This window comes from Mastigoproctus giganteus, chromosome 13, assembly GCF_048544385.1.
Source record: "Mastigoproctus giganteus isolate SK-2022 chromosome 13, ASM4854438v1, whole genome shotgun sequence".
Taxonomy (NCBI): Eukaryota; Metazoa; Arthropoda; class Arachnida; order Uropygi; family Thelyphonidae; genus Mastigoproctus; species Mastigoproctus giganteus.
The window spans coordinates 156693038-156706591 of NC_143587.1; the positions used below are offsets into that span (position 1 = coordinate 156693038).

At 39.2% G+C, this 13554-nt stretch overlaps 1 protein-coding gene across 1 annotated transcript in view; it reads right to left on the reverse strand.

Moving 5' to 3' along the window:
- The window catches only part of LOC150076546 (serine/threonine-protein kinase unc-51-like), a 462846-nt gene that overhangs the window by 90237 nt on the left and 359055 nt on the right, over window positions 1–13554 (reverse strand). Inside the window, exon 21 of the mRNA XM_090387194.1 lies at window positions 8210–8335. Coding sequence (XP_090243320.1) covers window positions 8210–8335 — 126 coding nt within the window. The remainder of the gene's footprint in view (window positions 1–8209; window positions 8336–13554) is intronic.

The following is a 13554-nucleotide window of genomic DNA, read 5'->3' on the forward strand; positions in this document are numbered from 1 at the left end:
TCGCAGTGTTTATGTCGCACCAAACTGACTCAACAGTGCACTGTTCATCTATATCAACTGGATGCACTTCTTTTGATTTTATGTTTTTCTTAATTAACAGCATGGCACCTCCTCCCTTAGTATCCTGTCTATCCTTTCTGTACACATAGTACTCCCCAAATTCCAATTCTGCATTCCTAATACCAGTGTGACACCACGTCTCTGATATCCCAACAATATTCACCTTTGATGCCTTGACCAACACTTCAAATTCATCAATTTTATTTACTATACTCCTAGCATTGGTATACATGCACCTATTCCTATTTACCTTGACACATCCCATATACCCACCTGTTTCACGATGACTGCCATCAGCCTCTGAAACTCCAGCACCCCTCACTCCAGGTCGCTACTTATTCTAATAGAAGTTGTGCAAAAATCACCTTCACCTCTGCCTGCGGCTACTTAATTATAATGGTAATTATATCTTGAAGTAAATCACACATCAGTACGGTGTGATCACTGCTACCTAGTGGTTCTTTTATCTGCAAATTATTAATACACGAATGATCACTGTTGATATCCAGATCAAGAGTATTACCCTCTCTGGTTGTCTCTCGAACATGCTGCTGCAGAAAACAATCATCCAATAAATCCACAAAATTTTCTTACTAGTGTGTGAGTGACCAACCCACAAGTTCCGGTCAATATCTGGGAAGTTAAAATCTCCCATTATAAGACATTCTGATTTATTAGCCCACTCTATTTCTCTGTACAATTGTTCATTGTATCATTCGAGTCATTAGGCCAATAACACACTCCTACTCTTATTTTTGCTTTCGCAGTGTTTATGTCGCACCAAACTGACTCAACAGTGCACTGTTCATCTATATCAACTGGATGCACTTCTTTTGATTTTATGTTTTTCTTAATTAACAGCATGGCACCTCCTCCCTTAGTATCCTGTCTATCCTTTCTGTACACATAGTACTCCCCAAATTCCAATTCTGCATTCCTAATACCAGTGTGACACCACGTCTCTGATATCCCAACAATATTCACCTTTGATGCCTTGACCAACACTTCAAATTCATCAATTTTATTTACTATACTCCTAGCATTGGTATACATGCACCTATTCCTATTTACCTTGACACATCCCATATACCCACCTGTTTCACGATGACTGCCATCAGCCTCTGAAACTCCAGCACCCCTCACTCCAGGTCGCTACTTATTCTAATAGAAGTTGTGCAAAAATCACCTTCACCTCTGCCTGCGGCTACTTTTAACCTTTTAGTCTGTGAATCCCCCCAAGTTAGCAGTTTTTCGACCCATCTAACAATGCCTTGATAGCTCAGCAAATATTCTTGCACCTGTAGAAGCAGTCTCTCCTGTTAAGAAGCACAGACCACATTGAAAAAAATTCTACCCCTTGAACCTTGCACCTTCCCTCCCGGGCCGAATTGATTGACAAGGCTATCATCATGTACTCCCTCCTATCGAGTCTGGGCAGAATTGCAGACACTTCCAAATTTCACCCTAACTCACGACTTTTTTTGCAACATTGACCTATAGTTGTTAAGTAAATCTGCAGATCTTCTACTCTTAACGTCATTGGTGCCATTGTGTACACCTTAAAAGATATATGCTTTACAACGTCATCAACTTTTACCCCTGGCAGACATACTCTGGTCCTGTTATATCCATCCTTTTTACACAATATATTCCCCGTCTCCTTGACAATAGAGTCACCAACAATAACTAGTTCCTTTGGGACAAGCGCATTCTGCCTCGGGGATTGCTGCTGTGTTGCCTGATACCCAGGAGTGAGCTCTGTCGTTGAGTTGGGCGGCTGAGAGCCTGATGGGCCCTTCATATTAATTTCTTCGAGGGCATCTACCCTACACCTCAAGCTCTCAATAGACGCCCAATAGAACGCTGAGTTGATGCCTAATTTCTAGACACTCTGCACCTGGCACACACAAAGACATCCTCCTTGGCTAGATCATGTTTTGTTCCAGAGAGTTCGGCAAACATTTCACAAGTTGCACATTTTTTAAGGCTGTGATGCATTAGAGAATTCTCCCCCGAGTCACAGCACTCCTGCCACTTTGTGCCCATTGCTTTGCTGCTCTAGTCTGGGGCACGATATTTTAAATTAATAAGATCAATAAATTTAATTAATTAATTGTCAATACTACTCTATCTAATAGAATCCTAAATGCAGTGATGCATATTACGCTACATAATTATACATTAGAGCTACCTAGTTACCACAATTAAAAATTTGAATTCCCTACTATATAAAAACAATGGCTGCAAGATTCAAACGAAATAACGGTTTTACATATATTAAGTAGTAATCTATGAAAACTGTTTATCTAAATTAAAAATAAATATAACCAGCGTAGCTATAACTATAAGACTACATATAAAGTACAATATAAAATAACAATTAGGTAAATAAAAAGGCAAACACATCGCTTTTTCAGAGCCTGTAATTCACAGCTGTAATTTTTAAAGAGAGTCAGCACCCTCTTTCCAGTGTTACTTTTGTTCTTCAGATGGGAAAGACAGTGGACTTAAGCGAGTTTGACAAAGTACAAATTGTAATGGCCAGACAACTGGGTCAAAGCATATCCGAAATGGCATAGCTTGTGGGTGCTCATGATCAGCTGTGGTTAGTACATACCGAAAGTGATCTGAGAAGGGGGAATCCATGAACTGCCAGCAAGGTGTTGGACGACCACAGCTCATCAATGCTCAAAGGCTCTCCTGGATGGTATGTGGCAACAGAAGGGTGACTGTGGAAGAACTCGCTGGTAACTGGAATGCTGGTGACTGGAGTAATGTGTCACAACACACAGTACATCGAACCCTGCTGAAAATGGGGCTGCGTAGCCACAGGCAGCTCTGAGTGGCCATGCTAACCACGGTTCACCAGTGACAATGCCTACAATGGGCACGCTAGCATCGAAACTGGACCTTGAGTGACTAAAAGGTCATCTGGTCCGATGAATCATGTTTCCTGTTGCACCATGTGGACAGTCGGGTACATGTGCTTCGTTTACCTGGGGAAGTGATGGTGACTGGATACACTGTGGGACGAAAACAAGCCGGTGGCGGTTGTGTCATGCTTTGGGTGATGTTCTGCTGGATACCCTGGGTCCAGTCATCCATGTGCCGTGCACTCTGATATTTACCACCTACCTAAACATCATTGCTCACCAGGTACACCCTTTCATGACGTTATTCCCCACTGGCAATGCCATCTTTCAGCAGAATAATGCGCCATGCCACACCACCTGGATTGTTCGAGACTGGTTCGTGGAATATGAGGTAGACTTCCAGGTATTACCCTGGCCTCCAAATTCCCAGACATCAATCCCATCTAGCATCTGTGGTTTGTGTTGAAACAGCAACTCCGATCTGTGGTGTTTGAACTACAGACCATACAGGAGTTAAAGGATCTGCTGGTTACATGTCGGTATCAGATACCACAAGACACAGTTAGTAATCTTGTAGCATTCATGCCTCACTGGATACAAGCTGTTTTGCTGCACGTGGAGGACCAACACCATATTAGGTAGGTTGTCATAAGGTTTTGGCTCATCAGTCTATATAACTGTAGGAATATTGTTGGAATATATCATCGAGCCTTCTTTGGAAAAATAAGGAACCAATTCTTTCTCACGATGTCTGTGCCATGAAAAGACTGTTTCTGGGCCCAGCAGATACTTGGATTTCAGCTGTGATCCTAAAAACTCTGCTGATGCTTTGCATAAATTTAAATCTTTCACAAGATTGTAAAGGTTCATTTGGTGTGAACAGCGGCGATCTAGAGTTATGAATTTAACTATCACAATAGTTACATTACCCTCTAGATAAAAAATGTCAGATTTGGCATTGATGACATATGTTCAAGAAAGTAGCAGAGATGGTACTGTTAATTCTGGCTTGTGCGTTACTGGACTTAGCTGAATGCTGCTGGGGTACACATTGATTCTTTGCATTATAACATATTACATTTATGGAACAAACATAGCGGTCATTAATATGATCATGAGGTTCCATCTATAAAACGGGGAATGACAAATGTCATGGCTTTCTTTTTACTACTTTTCCACAATCACAATCCCTCTATATGGGAGGGCCCAATTCTTCATAAATGATGTTATATCCTGCTGTTATTTCACCATAATAGATTTTTCTATATATAGTCACCACAAACGTAACAAAATATATTTGGTTTGTTCACACAAGTTGCCACTGTGAAATATACAGAATAGGAAAGTTGCCTTAGAAGCAGATATCAGTTAGAACGACCACCAAAAAACAACCAAATGCAGGTCTTGAAATATCTAACATGTCTGGGTATGTCATACCTATCAGTCACAAAGGAAGTAGTACACGTTTCATGTATTTGTAAAATAATAAGAGAAGTTTACCTCAATATAATACGTAGAATACTTCCGTATTACTCTGGAGCAATTAAAACGAAAAAAATCAAAAATCTTACACTACAATAAACAAATAATTAAAAATCAATTGAACACAATTAAAAATCACATGAGCACAATTAAAAATCACATGAGCACAATTAAAAATTAAATTAATTAAAAGAAATTTAACGAAAAAATTGCAAATCGATTTCCCTTCCCGAAGCTAACAATGCTTTTTGCCCATATATCGTGATCAGAGGAAAGAAACTTACCGAATATGGGTGAGCATGAAATTTCAATAGGGATTATTTGTCTTCGTGCATGCATGTAAAAGCCCACGAATTGGAGATCAGAAATGGCAGGCGAACGTTAACAGAATTCTCATTCTCATATTGAGGTAAACTTCTCTTATTATTTTACAAATATTGATATCAACGTAGAACATATTGAACATTACAGTTCCGGTTCGTACTATCAAACATTTCATGTATGCAAGGAATTTGTATCTAAGAAAATAATTCTTACCATTTTTAAAAAAAATGTACACAATGGGGAAAAACAGTTTGGATTTTTAGAATTACAGTGGTACCTTGGATTGCAAGTATCTTGGTCTGAGAGTGTTTTGCAGGATGAGCAAAAATTTTTAATAAATTTTAACTTGATAAATGAGCGAGGTCTTGCAATATGAGTACAGTCAGTCCTCGTATAACACGTGTTTACATCACACGAATTTGATCATACACGATTTATAAATAGGGAAACGATATCTTATATAACACGAACCGAATTCGCTTATGCATGATTCGCCTTTGTGGTTACAAGAAATGGTAGTGGAATGCAGAATCACCCCAACCGAACGCAACACAATAGGAATGAAGAGAAGATTCTGAAAATGTATTTATGTTTTTTATATCAGTGAAGGGGGAAACACATTTCACCATAATAACGTAAAAACCAACACAATTCCAGCAATCGCAAATGCAATTAGATCAAGTTTACTACCAATTTATAACAGATTCCACTAGCAGAAATGCAACTGGAAATTGTTTTTATTGTTTTATGGTAGTAACCCCTAGATATGTGCATTAGTAAAATGTGAGGTGTTAATAGTGTATCTCTGCCTTTACGGTGTTGTTTATTCAGTTGCTACACGTGCACAGCTTTGTTTATGTGTATCAAGCGTGCCTCCTCATTTTGTAATTGTGCTTTATTCCCCAAAAATTGTCTGCCAAGTGTCACGTGATCACATGCTGATGGTGATTGTGGGTAATCATCTCACATGCTCTGTCTCAGTCGACATACTTCATTAGTATACAGTCAACATTCGTGCTAGCGTTGTGACCACGTGTGTATGTGCGTAAAGCATTTTTTTATTTTGTGTTCAAATGTAGTGACTGTTCTTTATTAACTGTACACTACGAAAATGGCCCCAATGAAGAAAAGGGTTGAAAAGGAAGGCGGTAAGAAGGAAATGATTACGGTAGAAGTTAAGAAGGAAATCATCGGGAAGCACGAACAAGGTATGAAAGTGGCTGCCATCGCAAGATTTTATAAGAAGTCTATGTCAACGATTTGCACAGTATTAAAGAAGAAAGAAGAACTAAGGGGACTAGATGTAGCAAAAGGAGTCACAAGAATATCAAAGCAACAGCCATGTATTCTGGAAGATGTAGAAAATTTGCTTTTGGTGTGGATAAATGAGAAGCAACTAGCAGGTGATACTGTGACCGAGAACTTGATCTGTGAGAAGGGAAAGGCCATGTCCGCCGACCTCTTAAGTAAACTGCCAGGTACGTCTACAGAAAACGAAGAAGGCTTCAAGGTGAGGCAGGGGATGGTTTCATAACTTTAAGAGGAGAAGTGGCATCCATAGTGTTGTGAGGCACGGAGAGGCTGCGAGTTCGGACACTAAAGCAGCTGAGGCGTTCGTTGCCGAGTTCCAGAAGCTCATGGTTTCCAAGTGTTACCTGCTGCAGCAAGTTTTTAATTGCGATGAGACAGGGATTTTTTGGAAAAAGATGCCAAAGAGGACCTACATTACAGCAGAAAAGAATGCAATGCTCGGTCACAAGCCCATGAAAGACCATCTCACCCTCTTGCTGTGTGCTAATGCAAGCGGTGATTTCAAAGTCAAGCCCCTGCTCGTGTATCATTCTGAGAATCCACGAGCCTTCAAGAAATCAAAGGTGGAGAAGAGCCAGTTAAATGTTATGTGGAGGTCCAACAGCAAGGCTTGGGTCACTCGTATCTTGTACGTTGAGTGGATCAACGAGGTCTTCGGTCCTGCAGTGAAGAAATACCTTTTAGAAAAAAAAAACTGCTACTCAAAGTCTTGCTGGTTATGGATAATGCTTCTGCTCATCCTCCAGGCCTTGAGGACGACTTACTGGAAGAATTCGAGTTCATTAAGGTCAAGTTCCTTCCTCCCAACACTACTCCATTACTCCAGCCCATGGATCAGCAGGTCATTTCGAACTTTAAAAAGCTTTACATCAAGGCACTATTTCAGCAATGCTTTGAGGTGACCGAAGGAACTAACCTTACTCTCCGAGAGTTTTTGAAAAATCATTTCCACATCGTAAACTGCCTCAAGATCATCGATAAAACCTGGGATGGGGTCACCAAGAGAACCCTCAATTCTGCTTAGAGAAAACCGTGGTCTGATTGCATTGAGGGGTTTGCTCATGAACAGGAGGTGAATAAGGACGACATTCAAGAGCTGGTGGAGGAATATGGCCAGGAGTTTACCACCGACGAACTGATGGATCTGCATCGCGAGCAACAGAGAGGTTATGGAGGAGATCTCGTCTGAGGAGGAGGAAAAAAAAAAATGGAGACATCTCTCTCTTCAGATGAGATTAGGGAGGTGTGTAAAATGTGGGAAACAGTGCAAAATTTTGTAGAAAAGCACCACCCGAGTAAGGCTGTGGCAGTGCGAGTGATGAATCTGTTTAACGACAATGCAATGTCATATTTCCGTGAAATCCTCAAAAGGAGGCAAAAGCAAGTGTCATTAGATAGATTCCTTGTTAAAGTCACACAAAAAGGAAAAGTCAACAGATAGCAGTGATTCCGTTAGTGACAGTGAAAATCGTCCTACCCAATAATTAATAAATTCGATTGCTTTATGTATATTAAATTTAAATATTAAAAATATAAAAAGGTATATGTATTTTGTATTAATCATTTTTACAGTATATGAATATTTTTGAGTTTTGGAACAAATCATCTGGGTTTCCATTATTTCTTATCGGGAAATTCGCTTTGATATACGAGTGCTTTGGATTATGAGCACGTTTCCGGAACGAATTATGCTCGCAAACCAAGGTACCACCGTAAGTAAACCTAGAAACACTATTAATTTGGAAACATTTTGAATCATCAAAATCTAGGCAGGCCAGTTAATTAATCAGTGGCATATTTAAATTTTTGAAATTTAAAAAAGGGTGAAAACACAAACCCTGAAAGATACTGCAAGTTGCATTGAGCTGACAATGTGATCAAAGAGCCAGAGATTTTATTTCAGTCAGTGTGTGTGTGTGTGTGTGTGTGTGTGTGTGTGTGTGTGTGTGTGCGCGCGTGTGTGTTGGTTTGAAGAACTCAGAAATGAATGGTTAATGGGTTATAAAAAGGTGATCAGATATTCTAGAATTTCTATTATGTTATTTAAATGGAAGTTATGTAGTTGTAAAAATCACAAATCACTCCATTAAAAACGAAAATATATGAGAAATAAACAAGGCCAAGAATAAACCTAAAAGACAGATAAACTATTTTCTTACCTCTTTTTTTGGAAAAGAATCTGTTAAAGCAGAGAGGGGATTTGACTTAATCTTTGCCAGTTCCAAAATACATTCGACCAAAGCTAATACGAAATTCAGCTTTGCTAAAGTCTGACTGTGCTCTTTCTGCAAATAATTAATTAGAACAAATAAATCTAAATGCAACCATATTGAATTATAATGATATATACTGAAAAGCAAGCACAATAAAATAAAATTATTACACTGAAAGTTAAATACATGTTCACAATGAAATACTTACACAATGGGAAGCCTTCTGTAATTGCTGATATATGATCATCTGATTCTTGGAGACTACTGTAGCAATAAAGCAGAAACTAAGTCTGTATTACTGAAGCGGTTGTATATTTCCATCAAGAAGTGAATCAAATGTTTTATTGCAAATTTACTGTAACCAACTGGGCTGGTCAAGAATAGTTGAATCGGTTCACAATTGGGAGATAACAGACTTCGAATTACATGTATGAGTAGAATCTTTTGCTTGTCATTGGCCATTCTCATTAAGTTGCAGAAGTTCTCACATTTCTTTCGAATTGTGCTGAGTTGGTTGAGCGTGGTGAGCTTTAGATCCTCATTCATCTTCGCTGTTTGGATGACTGTAAAAGCTTTGAAAGGGGTTTTCTTCTTGCAGTCATGTTACAAGGCTATGCAGGTCATTACCGCATGCTTCGCCAGGATCAACCTCGTTGTTGTTTTGACACATCTTACATATTTCAATCATTTTGTGAATGTCCAAGTCCAATTCATACAATTTACGATCTAATATGAGCACTTCGTTGTCATTGTACATCTTGATATATTTCATCATTGACAGTATCACTGTTTTCTCATTGCGAAATGGAATGTACAGTGTTACCATCTCACGCTTGTACTCTGAGATCCTGAGCCAAGTTATAGTTTTGTCGATAGGGTATTATGCATGGATACTGCTGTTTCTTGCATATCTCGTAGGGCTGCATGTGCAATCTGCGACAAACCATGACAGAGTAACGTGATCCAACATGAATCGGTTCACAATATAGTATGATTGTAACAATACAAATACTTGTATTGTTGCAACCATACTATTCAACAAATGGCTACAATTAAATGGGTAATTAGGCTATTGGCCTAATTACCCTAATTAACCTCTTCCAAGTGTTGATTCAGTAGAGTAAGCAGCAGGCGTGGGTATCCTATTTATCACTAAAATCGATTCAGTTAGAGTAAGTAGCGGGCGTGAGCATAAATTACATCGTTCATAATTTTGGTTCTAGCAGTTCGAAATTTAGTAGGTGTCTTCAAAGATTTTTACACAAAAAACATCTTTTGTGCGTACAGGGTACACGCGTGGTTTTTTTTTCCTGGCAGTCTCAATTATTGTCTTAATCACTACACATTTCAGTTGCCCTAATTATTTGCCTAATTATATGCGAAATTTATCTAACAAACTACCTCCAAATGCAACTTGTGCTGTTGCAGCCAACTGAAATGGGCATTATTAAAGGCTTCAAGGGTTATTCCAGGCAATTCTTGGTTCTCCAACTGACTGATGGAAGATAATGAGGGTCACATTAGAGTGTTTCTTGGATTCCATTCATTTAATGAAAATACCATAAGTATTTTCATCAAATGAATGAAAATAGTCTACAGGATACATTTCTAAACCTTCGGGCTGTTTAGGAAAAGATACCCAATGTTGTATCCAGTAGAGTCACCTTCTAATGCACACTGAGAGCATGCTGCTTTTGATTTAATGATATTTTTTTTAAATTATGAAAGTGATTCCAATCTATATCCCACAGTGGGATATAGATTGGAATCGCTTTGATTACTGCCATCTGTAGCAATCAAAAATTACCCATTTTTGGCCCCCTAATTTTGAATAATTTACAAGAGTGAAGAATTTGCCCTCACTCATTTCATCTTTTTTTTTTTTTACTTTCACCAAAAGACCTTGCATTTTGTTGTATTGAAAGAGCTGCCACTTTTTTGACCATCTCTGAAATCTAAATTGTCCAGATGATCTGCTTAGCACTGATAATTAACTACTCTACTGACCTTGACATCATCTGCATATTTTTACATTGTGCCCTCTATCCATTCATCAATGTTATTTAAGAAAATCAAAAAAAAAGGGTCCCAGTACTGACCTTTGAGAAAGCCCAAATTATTACAATGGTCCAATTATTTCAAACTTTCTTGTGTACTTTTCAGTTCCATAATCAAGAACCACTGTGCATCACTTCTTTCTTCTTTCATAACAGCATCTGGTAGGTTCACATACTGCAACTGACAGAGTTAGTGCTGCAGAACATCAGTTTTATCTGTTTTCTCATATATATAATGACACCAAAAAGTAACGTATCCACAAAAAATATCAAATTTAAAAATGACACAGTGGCAACTTATTTAATCTATACTCCCTCAACATATATTAAGGACATAATTTTTCAATGAGAACTTGTGCATTGTGCAGCGATAATGTACTTCCCCACTGAGCAAAAGAATATAATCTTCTCATGAATGGCACTCCTCTTGCTGAGACTACACATGAGGGGGCATAAATATAAGTTGAGGAAGGATGGTTGATTGTTCGAACAGGCTTCCATCTGTTGTTGCAGAAGTGGATACTTTGAACAAATTGAATCTTCTAATGAATGGAATGGCACTCTTCCCCTTGCTGAGACTACAAACGAGGGGGCAAAAATATAAGTTGAGGAAGGATGGTTAACTGTTCGAACAGGCTTCCATCTGTTGTTGCAGAAGTGGATACTTTGAACAAATTGAAGGAAGCACTAAACAAATTCTTGGAGGTATGGATGGGGGAGTGTATTGTTTTTTTTTTTGTTTTTTTTTTGCTAATACTATATAACCTTGCTTTCTTGCATTATTTGCCACTACTACTACCACCACTACCACTACAACCATGACAGTAGAAACCTATGGCTAATTACACTCATCCTTCTGGTTTAGTCTGGAGATTTATGTGGTACCACAGTGAAATTATATTTGTTACTGAGTAGCAAACTTAGGCAGAGTGCTCCCATTTACAGTTGGAACATTTCGGATTCTGAGCCACCACAGATGTTTGATTAGCATTAGCATTAGCATTAGTAGAGGCATATGATGCAAGAAAGCAAGCTTATTCAGCATCAGCCAAAAAAAAAAAAAAAAAAAACCCACTCCCATTTCACCCATCTGTTCGTTCCAAATACCTGTCCAGTTGAGCTTTAAATTTGTTTAGGCTATCAACTTCTACAACAAGTGATGGAAGTCGGTTCTACCAACCAACCACCCGCTGGCCAAAGGCAAATTTCCGCACATCTATCCGACATCCGTCCTTCCTCAATTTGAATTTATGCCCTCTCAGGTGATTATTCTGAGCAAGATGAAGAATCCCATTGGCATTGAGCATGCTCAAACCATTCAAAGCCTTGTACACCTCTATCAGATCACCTCGCCGGTGCCTAGTCTCCAGACTCTGTAATTTGCAAAACTTAAGCCTTTCTTCGTAAGAGCAACCCTTTGTTCCATTCACTAATCTTGTTGCCCTTCTCTGTACCCGTTCCAGCAGTTCTACATCCTTCTTGAAATGAGGCCTCCAGACCTGTATACAGTACTCAAGGTGTGGCCTAACCATTGCCTTATACAAGGGAATAATCACCTCCTTATCCCTGCTAGAAAAATTCCTGTATATCATTGACAACACATTATGAGCTACTCTTGCAGCTCGTCTGCACTGCTCAGAGAACTTCATATCTGCCTGCACAATTACCCCCAGGTCCTTTTCATTCTCCACCACTGTCAGTGTAGTACCGCAGAGTTGATACGTTGCTCTGGGGTTACTGTTTCCCATATGTAGTACTTTACATTTGTCAATGTTAAACTTCATTTGCCACCTCTCAGCCCATCTGTTCAACCTTTCCAGATCCTGTTGCAGCAGCATAGCGTCAGTAGTGTCCTTAACGACCCTGCCAACCTTTGTATCATCTGCAAACTTGGACATTAAACTTGATATCCCATCATCAATATCATTCATAAACACCGAAAACAACAACGGACCCAACACTGAACCTTGAGGAACTCCACTAATAACATTAGTCCACGTTGAGCAGTGTCCATTGATTACCACTCTCTGTCTTCTGCCACTCAACCAACCCCTTATCCATAGCAGCAATTTGCCTCCAATGCCACACTGCTCCAATTCGTGCAGCAGTCTTCCATGTGCAACAGTATCAAAAGCCTGTCTAAGATCCAAGTATATAATATCAAAGTTATTCCCTGCATCCAGTTCTTTTGTGACTACATCATAGTATCCAATCAAATTGGTCAGGCAAGACCTGCCCTTAACAAAACCATGCTGCGTCTGAGCTATAACTGAATTCTTGTCTAGATGATCCTGCAGTGCTTCTTTAACCAGTGCCTCCATTAATTTACCTGGAACAGAAGTTAAACTAACAGGTCTATAATTACTTGTGTCAGCCTTTGATCCTCCTTTGTGAATTGGGGTTACATTTGCACATCTCCAGTCTATGGGTACCTCCCCTGAGTCCAAAGAAGCTCTCATAATTATGGCTAGGGGTTTGCATACTTCCTTTGCTGCCTCCTTTAATATAACTGGATAGATCCCATCCACCCCAGGTGCCTTTTTTATGTTTATCCTCAACAATCTCTCCTCCACTTTCCTCTCAGTTATTACAAAATCATCCAGCTCACTGCCAATGTTTACTTTACCTACATCATTCTCCTTCCTGAATAACTCCTCATGCGTGAATGTAGATGCAAAATACTCGTTTAGATTGTTAGCCACCTGAGCAGGATCCTCAACTGTTGAACCATCAATATCCAGTGGACCAATCTGATTCATCCCTTTCCTTCTCGAGTTCAAATATGTAAAGAACTCTTTTCTGTTTTTCTTTGCATCCTTTGCCAAGGATTTTTCGTAGCCTGCCTTTGCCTGCCTAATCTCCTTTGTGACTTGGTTACAGACCAACTTATATCTATCATAGGCTTCCATGTCACCCATTAATTTGTACGTATCCCATGCATTTTTCTTCTCTGCCACATGTCTCATTAATTCATCTGACAACCATTTAGGCCTAAACCTTGAACAATATTTCTTAGTTGGTATGTAAAGCCTGGTAGCCTCCAAGATTAGTTCCTTGAATGCTTCCCATTTTGAGTTTGCTGTTGGTAACATCATCAGTTGGTCCCGCTGTATAGAATTTAAATACTGTCTCAGACCATCATAGTCGCCTTTACGAAAACAAAAACCCTTCCCTTTACCTCTGATGGTAGTTACCTCCTTGAGTAAATCCCACTTCAACACACTGTGATCACTG